The sequence below is a fragment of the Phytophthora ramorum genome (genome assembly GCF_020800215.1).
Source record: "Phytophthora ramorum isolate Pr-102 chromosome Unknown Phyram_PR-102_s0023, whole genome shotgun sequence".
NCBI lineage: Eukaryota > Oomycota > Peronosporomycetes > Peronosporales > Peronosporaceae > Phytophthora > Phytophthora ramorum.
This window is the reverse complement of record NW_027150669.1, coordinates 515781-531327: the sequence shown is the minus strand read 5'-3', so window position 1 is coordinate 531327 and position 15547 is coordinate 515781. Positions and strand designations below refer to the sequence as shown.

The window sequence follows — 15547 nt, the reverse complement described above, 5'->3', positions numbered from 1 at the left end:
AAGCAGCCCGCGTTATCGGTATCACCGCACTCAATCTCGTCGCACTCTGTACCGGCGCAGTACCGGCCGTCTGCATCATCATCACACGCGCAGGTGCTGTTGCCCAAGCACGTGCCCATGTCGTTGCACGCCCCAGTGTCACCCGCTGAGCAGATTTCGCACTGCGGCCCGCTCCACCCGGAGTAGCAAATGCACTTGCCACCTTCACACCCTCCGTTGCCCAAGCAGGTTTTGGTGCACTTTGCGTAAATGGCGACAATATCTTCGACATTCGTAGCTGGCAGCGTCTCCAGAAGTGCAACGCGCTCGTCGAGTGGAGTCACCCAGTCGTTGTCCACGAAGCCGCCCGTGTCAGCAGATTGCGGGTTGAAGGCCCAGTAGAACGACCCGATGGACTTGTCCTCCAGGTACGCCGACACGGCGTCGGCCCACTTCTTGTTCTTGTCCTTCATCTGAGCCCCCAAGACCCAACGACCACCGCCTGGCCGGTTGTCTTGGGCACGAAGCCAAAGTATTCGTCCCAAATATCCGGCATGTTGGCCGGGAAGTTGGAGGCCGTCCACCACGGAGCCTTCCAGTCTACACCTGGCGAAATGAGGTGCGGGCTGTACACCAGTCGCTCCATGTTGCTGAGCTTGACCGGGTAGTCCTTGGCTCCCTGCAGAGACCCGCCCGCCTGCCCCCACTCGAGACTCGCGCCCTTGATGTTAGTTTGCACTCCTTCCACGAAATGAGCAGCCTCGGGCACTTGCTCAGCACGGCGTTGCCGATCTTGGCGGCCTGCAGGTTCCAGTCCGTGTCTTCGTCTCCTTTGCCCCACGTCGCCTTCCCCTTAGGCTCGTTCTTAATGTCAATGGCGAACACGTTCCACGCGCCCGGATCATCGCAATACCTCGTCGCGAGCTTCTGCAACGCCGGGGTGATGTCACGGGCACTGCAATGTCCGGGAAGTTCGCCTCGGACGCCTCAATGCGGTGGCTGTCGAACATGATGAGGATGTTGCGCTTGCGCGCCTCCCGCACGATCACGTCCAGCACCTCCAGGTACGTCTTGCCCGCCAGCGACGGCGAGCCTCCCGTCTGCGTGCTCTTGACCTTGGGGTCGTCGATCACCGAGTCCATGGCCAGCGGCAGCCGCAGCGCGTTCATGTCGTAGCTCGCGAACAGGTCCATCGCGTCACCGATGGTCGTGGCAGACGGCCACAGACCTTGCACCACCAGCTCAATCGTTTCTGTCATGCATTAAAAAGTTAGGTTTTGCACTGGAACGCGCCAGGAAGAGACACACACGTACCGCCGCCGAACCAGTTGATGCCCTTGATGTGGAACGTCTCGTTGTCCGCCTTGAGCTGCCCGTCCACGGAGCGGAACTCGATGAAGGTGTCACCAGCCTCGCAGCCGGACAGCAGAGCGCTGGCCGCAGCCAAACACCCAGGAATCGCGTCATGATGCAGATGGGGGCGGACTGCACGTTGCACACTGCAGCCTGGAGGTATTTGTACCCTAGAGAGTCAGCCGAACAGCGAAACTCCCGCAACTGCTCACAATGTTGCACGAAGGTGGAAATTTAAACCGTACTTAAAAGACCCCAAGGGTGCTACGACAACCTATTCCTGCGAATACGCTATCCCACAACGCAGTCTTATATCGAGCGGCAGCCTTCCCGCCAAGCATCAGTATCAAAATAGTAGTTTATCGAGCAGCTTCATTAGCACATGGGCGTCAAAGTGGGGGACACGGTGCTGGCGTACCACGGGTTGATGATCTACGACGCCAAGGTGCAGAAGGTGGACAACGGCCAGGGCGTGCTGGAGGCGGAGGGCGAGGGCGGCAACGCAACGGCCAGCACGCAGTACTACCTGCACTACCAGGGCTGGGCCAAGAAGTGGGACGAGTGGGTGCGCCACGACCGCGTGCTGGAGGCCTCGCCAGCCAACCGCGCGCTGCAGAAGCAGGCCAAGCAGGAGGTAGCGCAGGCCAAGAAGGACAAGCGCCTGGCCAAGAAGAAGAAGATTAGCTCGGCCGGCGTGGACACCCCCAGCTCCCGCAAGAGCCCGTTCAAGCGCCTCAAGCGCAGCACCGACAACGACTACGAGGAGTTCCCAGGCCCATCGACGGAGGAGAGCGCAGCCGCCAAGCAGATCAACATCCAGATGCCCTTCTCGCTCAAGAAACAGCTCGTGGAGGACTGGAAGAACGTAACGCAGGCCCCGCATAAGCTCGTGCCTCTGCCCAGGAAACCCAACGTCAGCCAGGTGAGCAGGGAGAGGAAACAGTGTGGGGAAGAGTCGTGGCTGATGTTTTTATGTGTTTTGTGGGTGGTAGATTATCAAGACGTACTTGGAGTTTAAGAAGAGCAAGGTGCATGAGGACGAGGCCAGTGAGGAGAAGGAGTACAAAAACATTGAGGGCATCATGGAGGGCGTGCAGTCGTACTTTGACCGCGCGCTGAGCTCTATTCTGCTCTACCGCATGGAGCGCAGACAATACCAGGAGCTCCGACAGAAGCAAGCGGAGGAACTGCCGCTCTCGCAGATTTACGGCGCCGAACATCTCATCCGGCTTTTCGGTGCGTGCAACAGCAAATTGTCGTGATTTACCTGCTGGAACCATCGATGACTGATGTCGTGTGTTCTGTCGACTCTTGTGTACTGCAGTGAGATTACCCGTTCTCCTCGCAAGCTCCAACATTTCTCCTCGCGAGCTGCACCAGATCCAGGCGCGACTCAACGACTTCCTCAAGTTCATCCAGAAGAACTCGGCCGCATGGTTCGTCACAGAGTACGAAGCCGCCTCGGACAAGTACGTGGAGCACGCCACTGCGTCCTCATCCTAAATGAGCAGCAAAACCCGCAACAGCAAGTGTAATGTGCAGCTATCTTCAATTCACTCGTACTTATCCCTATACATGGCTACACTCTCCTTTTCAGTCTTGAAAGTCTCCACAAAATAGGCCATGTCGATGACTCACTGGACGCTGTCCATGCTGCTGTACGCCGTCACTAGTTGGCAGGCTTGGATCCTGGCTGCGGGTATGCTGTACGCTGCCTTCCAGCTGCATTACCTGCCCGAAGGTCTGGCCAAAGTGGTGGCCCGCGTGTACTTCTACCCGACATGGCCGCTCACGTACCTTTCGCGACGGAAGAACTACTGGACGTTGGTGGACTCTCATGTGCTGTTGGGGGCTGCTCCAATGTCCTTCATGCCCCATGTGGACGCTCTCGTGTCTCGCGGTGTCCGCGCGGTGGTCAATTTGTGCGACGAGTACGCGGGCCCCGAGAAACAGTACAGACGCCAGCACATTCAGCAGCTCCGTCTCCCGACGGTGGACCATTGCGAGCCGTCGCTCGCGGCCCTGGAAGCTGCGGTGGCCTTCATTCGCACCCAGAAGCAACGGGGCGTGAGGACGTACGTGCACTGCAAAGGGGGCACTGGGCGCAGTGCGGCCGTGGCCTTGTGCTGGCTCGTGGCCAACCGCGGGATGACGCCGAGAGAGGCGCAGGACTATCTCAATGAGAAGCGCCACGTGAGGAAGTCGCTGTACCTGCAGCCGAATGTGTTGGCGTTCTGCAACAAGATTCAGACGCCCAAGGCGAGCGACAAACAATCGGAGCGTTCAAGTGAGCCCGAGGAGTGAGCAGTGCGCTGAATTGAAGTGCGATAGAGGAACACACTCCGGACAAAGCGATACCTTCACAATTAAAACGCAGTCGCTGGTTCTTTCGATGGTACTGGTCTCCCTTGACAACAACCTTCAGCTAACCTAGCAGCCAACGATAAAGGATGTGCCTTCTTCACCGTAGACCGGAGTCAGCTCCTGCAGTAGCTAGTTGGAGCGGAGGACAACCTCCTGGTTCACGAACTGATCCAGGAAAATGGACGTCCAATTCCCCCGCATCCTGTCGTTCGTCTTGGTCTCTTTGGCAGATAGGCAATGAGGTCTGACAGCGCTGAGTCCACTCCGCACGAGGTTACAAGGATAGCGCCACTGTTCGCAGCATGCGCAGTAGTGTACTCTGTTCTCAACAAACAACTTGATCAAGGTCTTGTCGTAGGGCGTGTATGGTCCCACGAGCCCGTCTTGGTCTGCTTGATCATGTTCGGCAGCGATGCCTCGTCGTGGTATCTGCGACCAATATCGGGATCGCATCGATCGGCTTCCGTCTAATGCTCAATGGATCGGCTTACCTTCAATGCCCAATTGATCAAATTCGCGTCGAAGTATTCGTGGCCGCTCAGCGCAAGTGCAAGCTACGTCTTGATGGGAAAGACCTGGAACTGATGCTACACGCACTGGTCAGTGACTCTTCGAAGTACTTACCTCGACGACGTCCCCACCACACGATCTGGCCTTGCTGAATCTGCCATGCAATCGTTAATACAGCAATTCATTTGAATAATAGTTCATATTGATTCGGTCGCAATGCTGCTGCGTTCGACGCGAGTCCTTCGTGGCGCACTCACATTAGTTCTCGTAGAAATTGCCAAACCTGTTGTAGATCAACTCTCGGTCGTACTTGGAGCGGGCGCTCTCGTCGGACAACACGTTGTACGCGGCTGTCATCTCCTTGAACAAGTCCGCGTGGGTCGACGTCTTCGCTTTGTCTGCAGCGGCGACGAGCAAAAGTTAGTGAACGCAGCAGCTCCGTTGATAACCCGAAAGTATCGTACCTGGGTGATACACGAGTGCCAGCTTGCGGTACGCCTTCTTGATTTGTTCGCCCGATGCCGCTTTTTCGATCCCCAGCACGTCGTAATGCGTGCGACGCTGGGTCTTAGGTGCCATGAATGATGCCCGGCCACCGGCACCTGATGACGGGAATCTGCTGCTACCATAGCTACTGCCGTTGTTGTTGTTGTTGCCGCCGCTGCTGGTGCTTGTGCCGCGCCGGAAGTTCTCGTGAAACCTGCTGTCATTCCACGACGATTCTTCCCAGCGATGTGAGCGCCTCTGACGTTGTTCCCGTTCAGCTCGCTTCTTGGCCGCTTCTCGCTGTTTTGCTTCTTCGCGGGCTTTGGCGATCGCTGCCTTTGCCTCGTTGCGCTCGCGACGAACGTCTGCCGTGGCTTCAGTAGGCAATTCATTCGGTTGTTCGCGTAAATAACTATCAAAGTCTTTCACCGCTTCGTGGAACATCTTCAACGCCACATAGCAACGGGCTCGGCGCAGCAGCGCACGGGCGTATTGCGGCTTCCGTTGCAGCGCTTCGTTGCAGTCAAGAATCGCTGTGTGGTACCGTTCCAAGCCCATCTGAGCTGCTGCGCGATTGCAATAAATAATTGCGCAGTACTCGAAGTGCTGCGGGTCAATCTGCACTGCCTCCGAATAGAAGCGTACTGCCTCCTGGTACTCTCCTTCTTTGAACCGAGCGTTACCATTGTGCTTGAGCTGCTTCATCTCCTGCCACTGCCGCTTCAGCTGGAACACATTAGAGCTGCACGGCGCCACGTCTTCCACACGTTGAGTATCCGAACTGCATCCTCGACTTTGTTCTGATAATGCAGCGTGGTTGCCCACAGCAGCCCCAAATCAATGCCAACGAACGCGATCTTTTCCACTGTCCTGTCCTTGAGAGACTTGGCGTTTCGTCCTCTCCTATTAGCTGGACTTGACCGCTTCCCATGATTTGCAAGCTGCTTCTCGACAATAGACGTACAGAACGCAACAATTTCGCCAAACTCCCTATCAGCCAACCACGAACACAACCTTTGCGTTAGATGCTTCCAACATAAACCGAAACCACCAAGTCTGCACAGGTATACGCACTTTTGGTGAAGTAGGATACGGGCCTTTTGAACCTGTAGCTTCCGACAGCTTGGCGCAAGTGCCAGCGCACTTTCGGTGTGCTCCAGAGCGTGCTTGAAGTCTCCACTGCCCACATACCACTTGATTTCACCTTGTAGCACCGTCAATTTCCTAATAGTTTCTTCCACCTTGATCAGCGAAGCATGATCTGCTTGGTCGCAACTCCTCACCTCGCCTCCGTGACCTTCCATGAGCTGCTTAGCCGTGTCGATGTTCGCTTGAGCATGAGCAGTTTCACCCAGCAGAACTTGAATCCGACCAAGCCGCAAGTACGCGCGAGCGTACGTTGCATCGACTTCGATCGATCGCTGGCACTCACGCTGCGCTTCAGTGATTTGCGTCAGCATCATCAGACATGCCGCTCGGTTTGCGTGGAGTTTCGCTTTATCGGTTCTGAGCTCAGCCGTATCCGAGCTATCGTTATGATGAAGCTGGGATTCGAGAACCTCAATGCTTTGACGGTAATACTCCGCTGCCTCTTCAAATCGCCTTTTGCCATGAGCGACGCCGCCGAGAAGCTTCAGCTCCAACCAGTCATGCTCGTCTTCGCTGTCCATGTCAGCGTCGCCCTCTTCACGGTGATAACCCGTGGTTGCGGGCGGTGCGGAGCTAACGCGATCATTACGAACCCCAGCACCCGAAGAGCTGCTCGAAGAATTCGGCGCGATCCAGCAAACGCCGGGCGGGTTCCGCCTTCATTACTTGGCTGAGGCTTGTCATGATGAACTGATCCATTTGACTGAGGAATTGAATGACTCGAGTCTTGGGACTGCGATACAGTAGCCTGTTGCTGCTGCGACCGGAAAAAGGGTACGCCAGGTTCGTTTGATGTACTCGGCTGCTGAGCTGTCCCAGCAGTAAAGTTGGTGGCACTTGCTCCAAAGGTAAAAGGTATACCTTTGTTAGCTGTAGGCCTTACCACATCGGGATTCCCTTCGGATGATACAAACGGCGACGAAGACGGATGGTTGTGAAAAGTTGGAGTCACGAACGGATCTGCGGGCGGACTGCGGCCATACGTGTGCCGCAGACGAGCATTCTTGCGGCTGCGCCTATTGTCCATACCGAAAGGAGATTGCGACGTCGATGTCGACGCGGAAGCGCCAGGGGAAGGTTCAGGTTCGTTTTCTCCTCGCTTGGCATCCTTCCTCGGGCTGTTCTTGTTCGTGAACATTCCACTTTTCCTGGGACGCACTCGCGAAGTATGACGCGAGTTCTTTTTCGCGCCTGAGTTTCCAATATTGAAAGCACCAAACGCTGCATTGTCCGTCTGTGTCCCCGCAAATTGTGAGCTGGGTCGTTCAGCCTGCGAATCAATTGCTGCATCTCCGAATTCAAATGGGTCATGCGAGGTGCCCTTGCCAAACAGAAACTGCGCGGGTGGGCCTACAATCGGCGTCGCCGGGGCGGCTCCTCTATTCGATGTGCTGAAAGGCGAGGGGTTCGCTTCTGTTGGGCTCTTCGGGTTTGAGCTCCCAAATACAAAAGATCCGCTTGTATTTTCAGCAGAAGGCACAGCCTCCATTCGACTGGCTGGACCTCCGGGTCGAGAGAATGAAGTCTCAGATCGTCGCCGAGTAGCTGGTGCTGTCTGGAAAAGCGACGGACCGAACGAAGCAGAAGTCGAGGAGGAAGTCTCGTTTTGTTGCGCTGCAAAGACCGAGCTTGAGCTAGTTTTCTTCTTCCGGCGGTCTGAATTTCGATGCGCGTTTGGTCCAGCGACGCCAGTGGTAAAGGATGCAGAAGCTGGAGTTGGATCGCTATTCGTCTCAAACCCTCCGATTGAAGTGCCTGCGTCGGGTACTTTTGCTGCCCATGCAGATCCTTTCCCTCTTGCTGGTGCTGCACCGGATGGAGCTGGGGCCGGCCCAGTCGAGTGAAGCGAGTCATTGCTGTTTTGCCTGGGAATAACAAACGGTTTTCGATTCTTGTACCCTTGTCCAAACAGGAATTCGGCATTCGTGGGTGTCCTTGCAGGCTTGACGTGTGGGCTCGGGCTACGCATCAAAGTATCGTCGCCCATCAACAGGCGTGGCTGCATTTACTGGCGCTTGAGACGCAGCACCACGACTGGCAAAATTGTACGGCTTCGGGGCTTTGCCGCTCCGTCCGATCGTAAATCCGCCATCAACAGCCCCAAAAGATGCAGCTGAGGCGCGTCGAGGCGTTGGGCTGCGCATGTGCGTGTCGTCGCTGCCATCGCCAAACCTCTCGGATCCCGAGCTACCAAACGTAAACCCGGCGTTTTGGGCACAGAAGCCGCCTTCTGCTCAGCTCCAAATGCAGGTGTCTCGACTCGCGGTGCCTTGAAATTAAACATCGGGCTGCTCGTCTGCCCAGCACCTGCCGCGTCCTGTTTCTCTTCCGTGGCAGATGTCGGGAAAGCGGTCGCGCATTCCCTCGAAAAAAATGTTCCTTGGTCGACAGCGTCGAGAACCTCGGCGACACGCCCGTGGGCTGTCTCTGCCCGGCCGAACTCGGCCGTCTGAGCTGCTTCTTCGTCTTCTCGGTGTCGTTCGCCTGGAAGCTCCACCTGCCAGCCTCCACGTCGAACGTGTTGGCCTCTGCCGGCTTCTCCACGCTGCGTCTCTTGAACGGGTTATCCACAAAGGCCTCTTGCAGCTCCTTCCACCCGGAAACACCCCCTTGGGCTGCGTCAGGTCAATGATGTCCGGGTCCTGCTTCTGTCCTCCTGAATCGTCCTCTTCCTGCCCCAGAGTGTCCTCCTCCTGCTCTAAAGTGTCCTCCTCCTCGTCCAGAGTGTCCTCATCGTGTGGGTCCAGGTCATCCGTGTCCACCGACTGCGTGTCCGAGTCTGGCGGCTCCAGGGACGTCTCGGACGGCGCATAATCCTCATCCTCGTCGCTCTCGGGGGACCGCATCGGGTACGAGAACGAGTCGCTGGGGCTGGAAGGCACCTGGCCGAAGCTCGACCACTGGCTGCCGTCCGACGCCGCGTCTCGCTCGTCCTCCGAGCTGTCCGGATACTCCACGAGCTTCACCATGGCGAGGAAGCGCCGCTTGGACCGTTATGCGCGGAATGTATGGGCTTGGGGAAATGGTGAGAGGTAGGGGTAGTGATCACCTGAGTTTAGTGACATGGGAGAGGGGTTTGTATGATAAGGAAAGTTGCAGACAGCGGTCACAAGTTTGTATAAACAGGGAAAGTTGTGGACAAGTGTAGCCATTTGTTTTTCGATACGTGCATTTGTGGTCGATCTAAGGGTGAATGGAGTACGTCTATGAGCGCTTGACCTTCTTGCCGCTCTTCTTGCCTGCAGATGAGGATGCCCGTCGCTTGGTGGGCTTTTTAGCACTAGATGGAGCTTCGTTGTCGCTGTCCATTGCGTCGCCGGCCTGTTTCCACGCCACATCTTCGGCCGCTTCGACGTCAACGTCACCCGTTTGCCGCACGCGACCGACCTCGGTGCCGTGCTGGTTGTCCCAGTCCTTGAGTTTGGCACCCATCATAAAGTCGTCCTGCACGACGGACCACGAGCTCTTGGCCGCCGGAGCCTTAGCAGTCTTCTGCTGCGAGGCCTTGAGCAGTCCCAGGAAGTTGTCCTTGGACATCTCCTTCACCTTCTTGTCGTCCTTGTCGTCCTTCTTGCCGTTCTGGTGCTGGTGTTCTCAATGGCATTGAATAGAGCCACCACTGCAAACACAGAACAAAAACACACAACAACTTGAGTCCCAGCTCCAAAAGCTCTTTGACTTCCGAGTGCCAATCGTCCGCACCTCCTTTCGTTGCAATCATGCGCAGCTTGCGGTCCTGCGCAGCCGTCGAGTGGTCAGGCACCGCCATGTCCTTCTGCTCGCGCTCCCGCTTCTCGGCGGCGCTCAGTCTCGCCGTCTTGGTCTCCTGCTTGTCGCTCTGGATCTCGCGCATGCGGGCCGTCGTGCGTTTGGCCAGGATGGGCTGCGCGTCGGCCGCCACGTTCTGGCCCAGGATTTTGCTCATGGCGTCTCCGAAGCCCACGGCCTCATGAGCTTCCTCTTCATCTGCGCTGCTCTGCGGGTCCGCGTCCTCCTCTACGTCGCTCTTGGGCTCCTGGTCGCTGCCTGATTCCGCCTCGGATGACGCGACCTGAGGTTGCTTCTGCTCGGCCTTGGAGGCCTCCTCCACGTACGTCGACAGCTTGGGCATGGTCGCTAGTGAACACGATTGTCAAGTGCTGCACCAACCGATTGCCGCGCCAGGTGCCTAAACGAAAGTGCCTCATTTAGGTATGTCGTACTTAGAGGGGATGTGCCTTTTTAAGAACATCTTCTTGAAGCGTCGCTAAAGCTCACCACCATTGTCATGCCGTCGGAGGCGAAAGAGAGCAAGGATGGAGACGCTAGTGACACGAAGCGCGGACGTGCTGCGTTTGATGTCGATGAAGACGAGACGGTGCTGACAGACGAAGCCAAGAAGCCGCCAATGCGTGCAAGCATCGGCTGGGGCAACGAGACAACACTGGCCAGTGACGAGAAAGAGGGTGGCGGCACTCCAGACCCCGATGCCGCTCCTGTTGCTACTGGGTCATCCACAAGCGAGTCCAAGCGCGTAGGTCGCCGTCGCAAGGGATCTGAGGCTGCGGGGTCTTCAAGTGTCGATCGGCGGAATCAGAAGAACCGCTACTTTGAAGAGGACGATGAGACCACTGGTATGAGGAGGACTGGTCATACCCCAACTGATCAGCTGATGTGTGTTTGGTTCTTTATGACTTGAGCAGACATCATGGAGATTCCGGACCTAGAGGAAGAAGAACGCGAGCCTGACATCACCACAATGGGTTAGTAGCTTTCAACAATGTCAGCGCTTCACCATTTCTAACCAACTTGATATTTTCTGTTTCGTCAAGTTGCTGAGGCTCCACGCAATACAACGCGAGCCGTGCAGAGCTTGAAGCAGCTAGATAAGGACATCAAGTTCGCACTTCCGAGCGCCACGGTACGTTCACCGATAATTTCTTCTTTCTCGACTGGCCGAGTCAAGCTACTAATCCAGCATTTCCTGCAGGCACATGGCGTTGACTTGCATCTCTTGACCAGTGCCTTGTGTCCCGAACGAGCGGTACGTCTGACAGGCAAGCTTCTGCACGTTTAGGTTCATGCTCACAGTCGTGAACAATGGCAGGTAGCTGAAGACGATGAGCCGTGGGATTTCGACACGCTGCTCAATGACATCGCACAGGAATCCAGAAAGACCTGGACGAGAAGAAGAGTTCGTCCGTCTCGGCTCGCAAGAATCTTTCCACCCCGCTCCTTAATCACGGTAGCTGCAGACTAAATTTCCCTAAAGGGTACACGTAGCAGCACATACTCCAAATCCAACGCATTTCGCCAGAAATCTGCTGCTCCATTGATGTAGGTAAAAGACACTCGCGTATGCTCCTCTCTCTCTCTACTTGTGCACTTCGAACTTCCACTCGACGCTGTACACTCCCACCGACTGTTCTCCTTCTTCGTCGTAGTCCGCCCAGTCGTCACTTAGGTCGACATCGTCAAACGCGGCATGACGCCCCGCCGAGATGACGCGGTAGCCGCTCTCCGGGTGCCACGCGTAGGGCTCGAGGCCGCGGCACTCGAAGCCCACAAAGGGCACGAACTCGCCCGAGTCGGCGGCCGAGATTTCGCGCGTGAGCTTCTTGACGTCTCGCACTACCGTGAGCTGCGAGGGTTTGTTGGCGCCCGGCACTTGAGCGTGAAATGCACCTCGCCACGGCCGCCAGCCACGTCCACAGCCTCCTCGTCCGACACGAACACGGCCTCGCGCTTCTCGTCGCCACGTGGCTCTTCACGTCCAGGCACCAGCGGTGCAGAGCAGGCGCGGTCAACGTCTCCACGTTCTCCAGGTCAGCCTTGACGTACAGCACGAAGAGCACCATGTTGCCTTGAGGAATGGTCCCTACGGGGTTTTATCTAGGGTTTCTATAAACCCTAATTAGATCACCACTTCCAGAAAGCCGCGATCCAAGTCATGGAGACGGGGAACACGGCTGGGGAAGGGTCTCCGCGCGCGCATCAGCAGAGTGGCAGCTTCCAGCGCCAGGGCAGTGGCGTAGATGAACGTATCCGCTCGGCAAGTGGCAGCTTCGCGGCCCCCGACGAGAACGCAGACGACGACGCGTCCATGTCGAACGACGAGTCCATGTCCTCGTCCTCGAGTCTGGACATCGAGGGCGTCCAGGATCTGGAGCGCAGCGGCCACTCAGATCCACGACAGGATCTGCCAAACCGCACCAACTCGTTCGACGACTTCGCGCGGCAACTTCCGTACCAAGACAATACTAATTTAAACAATATTGTGCCTCCACGTCCGACGAGCTTCTCGTTCGACGTGGTGGACGCTTCGTTAAGCGGACAGACGCCGACCACGCAGAGTATGTGGCTGTTGACGCAGTTCGCACCTGCCATGGCAAAAACCATGAGGAGTGCGGACCCTAGTGCCGATATGGAGGACGACGAACCTTTTGATGAGGAGACGGAGAAGGCCCAAGCTGCTCAAGTTAACAATGGCCATGGCAATGAAGGAGTTCCCCGGTTGGAGAGCAGAGCGTAACTCGTCCGGCAATAGACGAGTGGCGTGGGCCTCGACTACAGCTCACGTGGAGCTGCCTGAAGGAGTGAGACTCACGTCCGCCAGAAATGAGGTTACGGGCGTTCAGCTGAGATTGAAGTCCAATGTGCCGTTTCTGATGACGACAGACACGAGTAATTGGTTGCTGCCATTCGGCATGGACCGAGAGCAAGGGTGGCAGTGGATACGAGGTTTGTACCGCCCCACATGTTGAAAATTGAAACTTTTGTGGTGGGCTGTGTGGAAGACGAGAACTCAGATTTGGTTATGGAGACGTTGGAGCGCACTGGTGTTAGCAGCAAAGCTGCGAGGGAGCATGCTGTGTACATGCGTGTCCGCGTTGGGGGGGATTTAGAGCCGGGGGTGTATGAGCTGCCGTTGCGCGTGTTCACTCAGGAGGCAGGCTTTCGCGATGAACAACTGACGTGGTCGAGCAGTTTTGCGGTGCGTGTTGTGGATGTACGGCTTCCTGTGCCGAGTAATTGGCGTTTTCGATTGGATTTATGGCAGCACTGGACTGCCGTGGCACGTGCACATCGCGCTGCACTGTGGAGTAACCGGCACTTTGAGCTCATTGATCGGTATATGGCGCCACTATCGGAAATGGGTCAAAAATGCTTGTCTGTTGTGGCCACGGAGATGCCGTGGGCAGGCCAGCAGTGCTATATGGAGGAGCAAAATGCATCAGCTTTGTTTGAGCACGCCGTGTTGGAAGTGTATGAAGACCCGGCCCATGGTGTTCCTTTGTCAATAGACTTTACACACTTTGATCGCCTGTTGAAGCTAGCGGCGCATCACCATTTAGACCACGAGATCGAAGTGTTCGGTCTTCTCTCTGTGTGGCGCGACCCGGTGGCAGGATTTAACGCTCCTGCTGAGCTCACCGCGCATCATCTTCGACCGCCGCCAATTGTGTCTGCTCCTGACCCGGTGCCCGCTTCAGAAGTGCGTCGTCGAAACTCTTCTTCTGGGTCGGGGTTGACCTCTCCGACTGCTGTATCGTCGTCAACAATGCAAAGTGCTGGTAGTACTGGAAACAACCTTGGCCAAACTCAAGACCAGCCAAGCACGTCCGCATCGCCACCGCCGTCTCCCCCAACGGTTTCTTCACAGCCGCCTGCGTTTGTGATCGACGGCTGGCGAATCCGGTGTCAGGACCGCACGACTCAACGTGTGCGATACCTGAGGCGCGTTTCCGAGGTCGAGTCGTTCATTGAGCAGTTCTACGCTCACTGTGTAGCGTTGGAGATTGCAGATCGCGTACGGATATGTGCTGATGAGCCACGGGATGTTGCTGTCTTCCATGAACAGTTGCGCTTTATGCAGCGGTTGGCGCCTAATTTCCGCATCAAGCTAGCAGTTAACCACCCTGAGTTTTTCTCGCCGGCGTATACCCCACCTCAAGTGGCCGATTACGTGCCGCTCTTGCCGTTGGCGTGTGCTGACCTGGAGTTAACACGTCGTTTGGCCAACGATGCTCGTGCCCGTGGAGGGCATGTCTGCTGGTACGTTTGCTGTGGCCCAGCATTCCCAAACCAGTTTGTATCGTCGCCACTTGTGAAGGCGAGCTCGTTGGGTACCTCACTTTCTTCTTCGAGCTTGACGGCTTTCTTCGATGGAACTACTGCCTTTGGCCGGCAAGGCCATGGGACGATCTCCGGTGGCGCGCTCCAATGTGGAAGGTGGGAGACATGTATTTTGTGCTTCCAGGTCAGGACGGTTGGCCCGTGGAGACGCTGCGTCTCGAATCTCTGCGCTTTGCAGGCCAGGCTTTCGAGCTGTTGGCACTCGCCCAGGAAACACTTGCGCCAGCGCAAATGCAGCAGCTGCAGCGCACGGTCGCCGAGCAATTTTGCGGTCAAGCGACTTGGAAGAGTTTGGGCGTTGTACTGATCGAGCGCGCGAAGACCTGTACTCACTTGATCCGTTGGATTACCAGCGTGCCAAGACGATCATCCTCGATACCGTAGCAGCGGCAGCAGTCAAAGGTGGAGCGGCTTAAACCGACAAGTAGAATTTTACTTGACGTGCCGAGCTCAACCACCATGTTGCATGTAGTGTTAACTACGAAGGAAAGGTAGAGAACTGAAAGTAGAGTGAACAATTCTTCATGTTGCTTTAGACTTAAGATGACTACACTGCGTACGAAGGCATATGGTGATGCATGTAAAAGTTTCCACACGTGGTTTCAGAACAGGTCTGAGAATACTATACATCGCCTCGATAAATGAAGAGCGCACATGCTCAATGCAATACATGTACTGCTGAGTGGGAAGACTCATATGGTGATGCATGTTAGAGTATCCACATGATGTTTCAGAACAGGTCTGTGTTGGATATTTTAATCATCGTCGTCCCGGGTCAAAGACACAAGCACAAATGAGTAGTGGAGAGAGTCGGAATGTGGATGCTCATCATATATGCCGATGTAGGCGGCTTTCATGAAGGGGAATCCTAAAACAAGTTTATCGTCACTCTCACTCCATCCAGAACATGAAAACACACAATATACAACACAGCTTGGGGATGTCACCTCAGAAACACAGGTGTAAGAAGTCCACACGCTTGTCCGAAGACCAAAGGGTAGCTTAGGTGGTAATGATAAGTAAGTATCCTCATCAGCGACATCCAGGGTCCCACATACATATACATCAATGGTTGTTTCATCAAAATTCTTTAGGTGTTCGGTTTATCGACACAAAGAAAGCTTTGAGCAAGCTCGCAGCCATCCCATTCCGAGTGGTGCATGAATGATTTAATCATCAACAACTCATTGCCATCGGGACCCCACATATAATACACAAGTCTACAGTGTAGAGGTATAAGCAGCTATGTTGACTTCGCCGCACGAGGCGCCTCGAAACACCCGCGCTTCCACCATCACCACCCGAAAGCAGATCAGGCAGAAACACGAGAGTCCGAAGCGCACACAGCAGCGGAATCCGTAGTAAGCTCGCTCTTCACTTTTGCTTCTGTGAAAAAGTACCGGGTCCAATTACAAATGCTCACCCACCAGGCAGTGACAGCTCCAGCGCACACAGCGACACCCCAACTCGAACTTTTCAGCGCAAGTCGAAGATTGCCACGTACGCCTTCACCGTCGACCCAGCAGGCTGCAGAATATTGCCGGCGTGGAGTATGTAGAAGCAACATATATGTTATACAAGATACAGATGC

General features: G+C 55.8%; 10 protein-coding genes across 10 annotated transcripts; 5 read left to right on the top strand and 5 right to left on the bottom strand.

Moving 5' to 3' along the window:
• On the bottom strand, window positions 1–1446 carry KRP23_14944 (Endoglucanase; the record flags this gene model as incomplete). Its single annotated transcript, XM_067885827.1, has 5 exons — window positions 1–493; window positions 586–780; window positions 893–1231; window positions 1294–1348; window positions 1429–1446. Coding segments are annotated over 5 exons (1100 nt in total), but the record flags the coding sequence as incomplete, so codon positions are not given.
• A 268-nt stretch (window positions 1447–1714) lies between these two features.
• Window positions 1715–2835, top strand: KRP23_14943 (Protein MRG1; the record flags this gene model as incomplete). Its single annotated transcript, XM_067885826.1, has 3 exons — window positions 1715–2254; window positions 2325–2568; window positions 2657–2835. The coding sequence occupies 3 exons, from the start codon at window positions 1715–1717 to the stop codon at window positions 2833–2835; spliced, it is 963 nt and encodes a 320-aa protein (XP_067737099.1).
• A 120-nt stretch (window positions 2836–2955) lies between these two features.
• Window positions 2956–3636, top strand: KRP23_14942 (Phosphatidylglycerophosphate phosphatase PTPMT2; the record flags this gene model as incomplete). Its single annotated transcript, XM_067885823.1, has 1 exon — window positions 2956–3636. The coding sequence occupies one exon, from the start codon at window positions 2956–2958 to the stop codon at window positions 3634–3636; it is 681 nt and encodes a 226-aa protein (XP_067737098.1).
• Window positions 3637–3825: 189 nt separating this feature from the next.
• Window positions 3826–6362, bottom strand: KRP23_14941 (DnaJ-like protein subfamily C member 7; the record flags this gene model as incomplete). The annotated part of the gene is made up of 8 exons (XM_067885822.1): window positions 3826–4125; window positions 4188–4250; window positions 4321–4360; window positions 4464–4489; window positions 4546–4604; window positions 4671–5434; window positions 5518–5682; window positions 5767–6362. The coding sequence occupies 8 exons, from the start codon at window positions 6360–6362 to the stop codon at window positions 3826–3828; spliced, it is 2013 nt and encodes a 670-aa protein (XP_067737097.1).
• A 1484-nt stretch (window positions 6363–7846) lies between these two features.
• Window positions 7847–8810, bottom strand: KRP23_14940 (uncharacterized protein; the record flags this gene model as incomplete). The annotated part of the gene is made up of 2 exons (XM_067885821.1): window positions 7847–8386; window positions 8448–8810. The coding sequence occupies 2 exons, from the start codon at window positions 8808–8810 to the stop codon at window positions 7847–7849; spliced, it is 903 nt and encodes a 300-aa protein (XP_067737096.1).
• A 235-nt stretch (window positions 8811–9045) lies between these two features.
• On the bottom strand, window positions 9046–9952 carry KRP23_14939 (RRP15-like protein; the record flags this gene model as incomplete). The annotated part of the gene is made up of 2 exons (XM_067885820.1): window positions 9046–9434; window positions 9544–9952. The coding sequence occupies 2 exons, from the start codon at window positions 9950–9952 to the stop codon at window positions 9046–9048; spliced, it is 798 nt and encodes a 265-aa protein (XP_067737095.1).
• A 156-nt stretch (window positions 9953–10108) lies between these two features.
• On the top strand, window positions 10109–11080 carry KRP23_14938 (Intraflagellar transport protein 43; the record flags this gene model as incomplete). Its single annotated transcript, XM_067885819.1, has 5 exons — window positions 10109–10454; window positions 10524–10583; window positions 10653–10741; window positions 10811–10864; window positions 10928–11080. The coding sequence occupies 5 exons, from the start codon at window positions 10109–10111 to the stop codon at window positions 11078–11080; spliced, it is 702 nt and encodes a 233-aa protein (XP_067737094.1).
• A 114-nt stretch (window positions 11081–11194) lies between these two features.
• On the bottom strand, window positions 11195–11678 carry KRP23_14937 (CXXC motif containing zinc binding protein; the record flags this gene model as incomplete). Its single annotated transcript, XM_067885818.1, has 2 exons — window positions 11195–11487; window positions 11555–11678. 2 exons carry the CDS (start codon window positions 11676–11678, stop codon window positions 11195–11197), a joined length of 417 nt encoding a protein of 138 aa, XP_067737093.1.
• Window positions 11679–11770: 92 nt separating this feature from the next.
• On the top strand, window positions 11771–12352 carry KRP23_14936 (uncharacterized protein; the record flags this gene model as incomplete). The annotated part of the gene is made up of 1 exon (XM_067885817.1): window positions 11771–12352. One exon carries the CDS (start codon window positions 11771–11773, stop codon window positions 12350–12352), a length of 582 nt encoding a protein of 193 aa, XP_067737092.1.
• Window positions 12353–12527: 175 nt separating this feature from the next.
• KRP23_14935 (uncharacterized protein) lies at window positions 12528–14372 on the top strand (the record flags this gene model as incomplete). Its single annotated transcript, XM_067885816.1, has 5 exons — window positions 12528–12561; window positions 12618–12814; window positions 12881–13630; window positions 13697–14052; window positions 14135–14372. The coding sequence occupies 5 exons, from the start codon at window positions 12528–12530 to the stop codon at window positions 14370–14372; spliced, it is 1575 nt and encodes a 524-aa protein (XP_067737091.1).
• Window positions 14373–15547: the final 1175 nt, after the last annotated feature.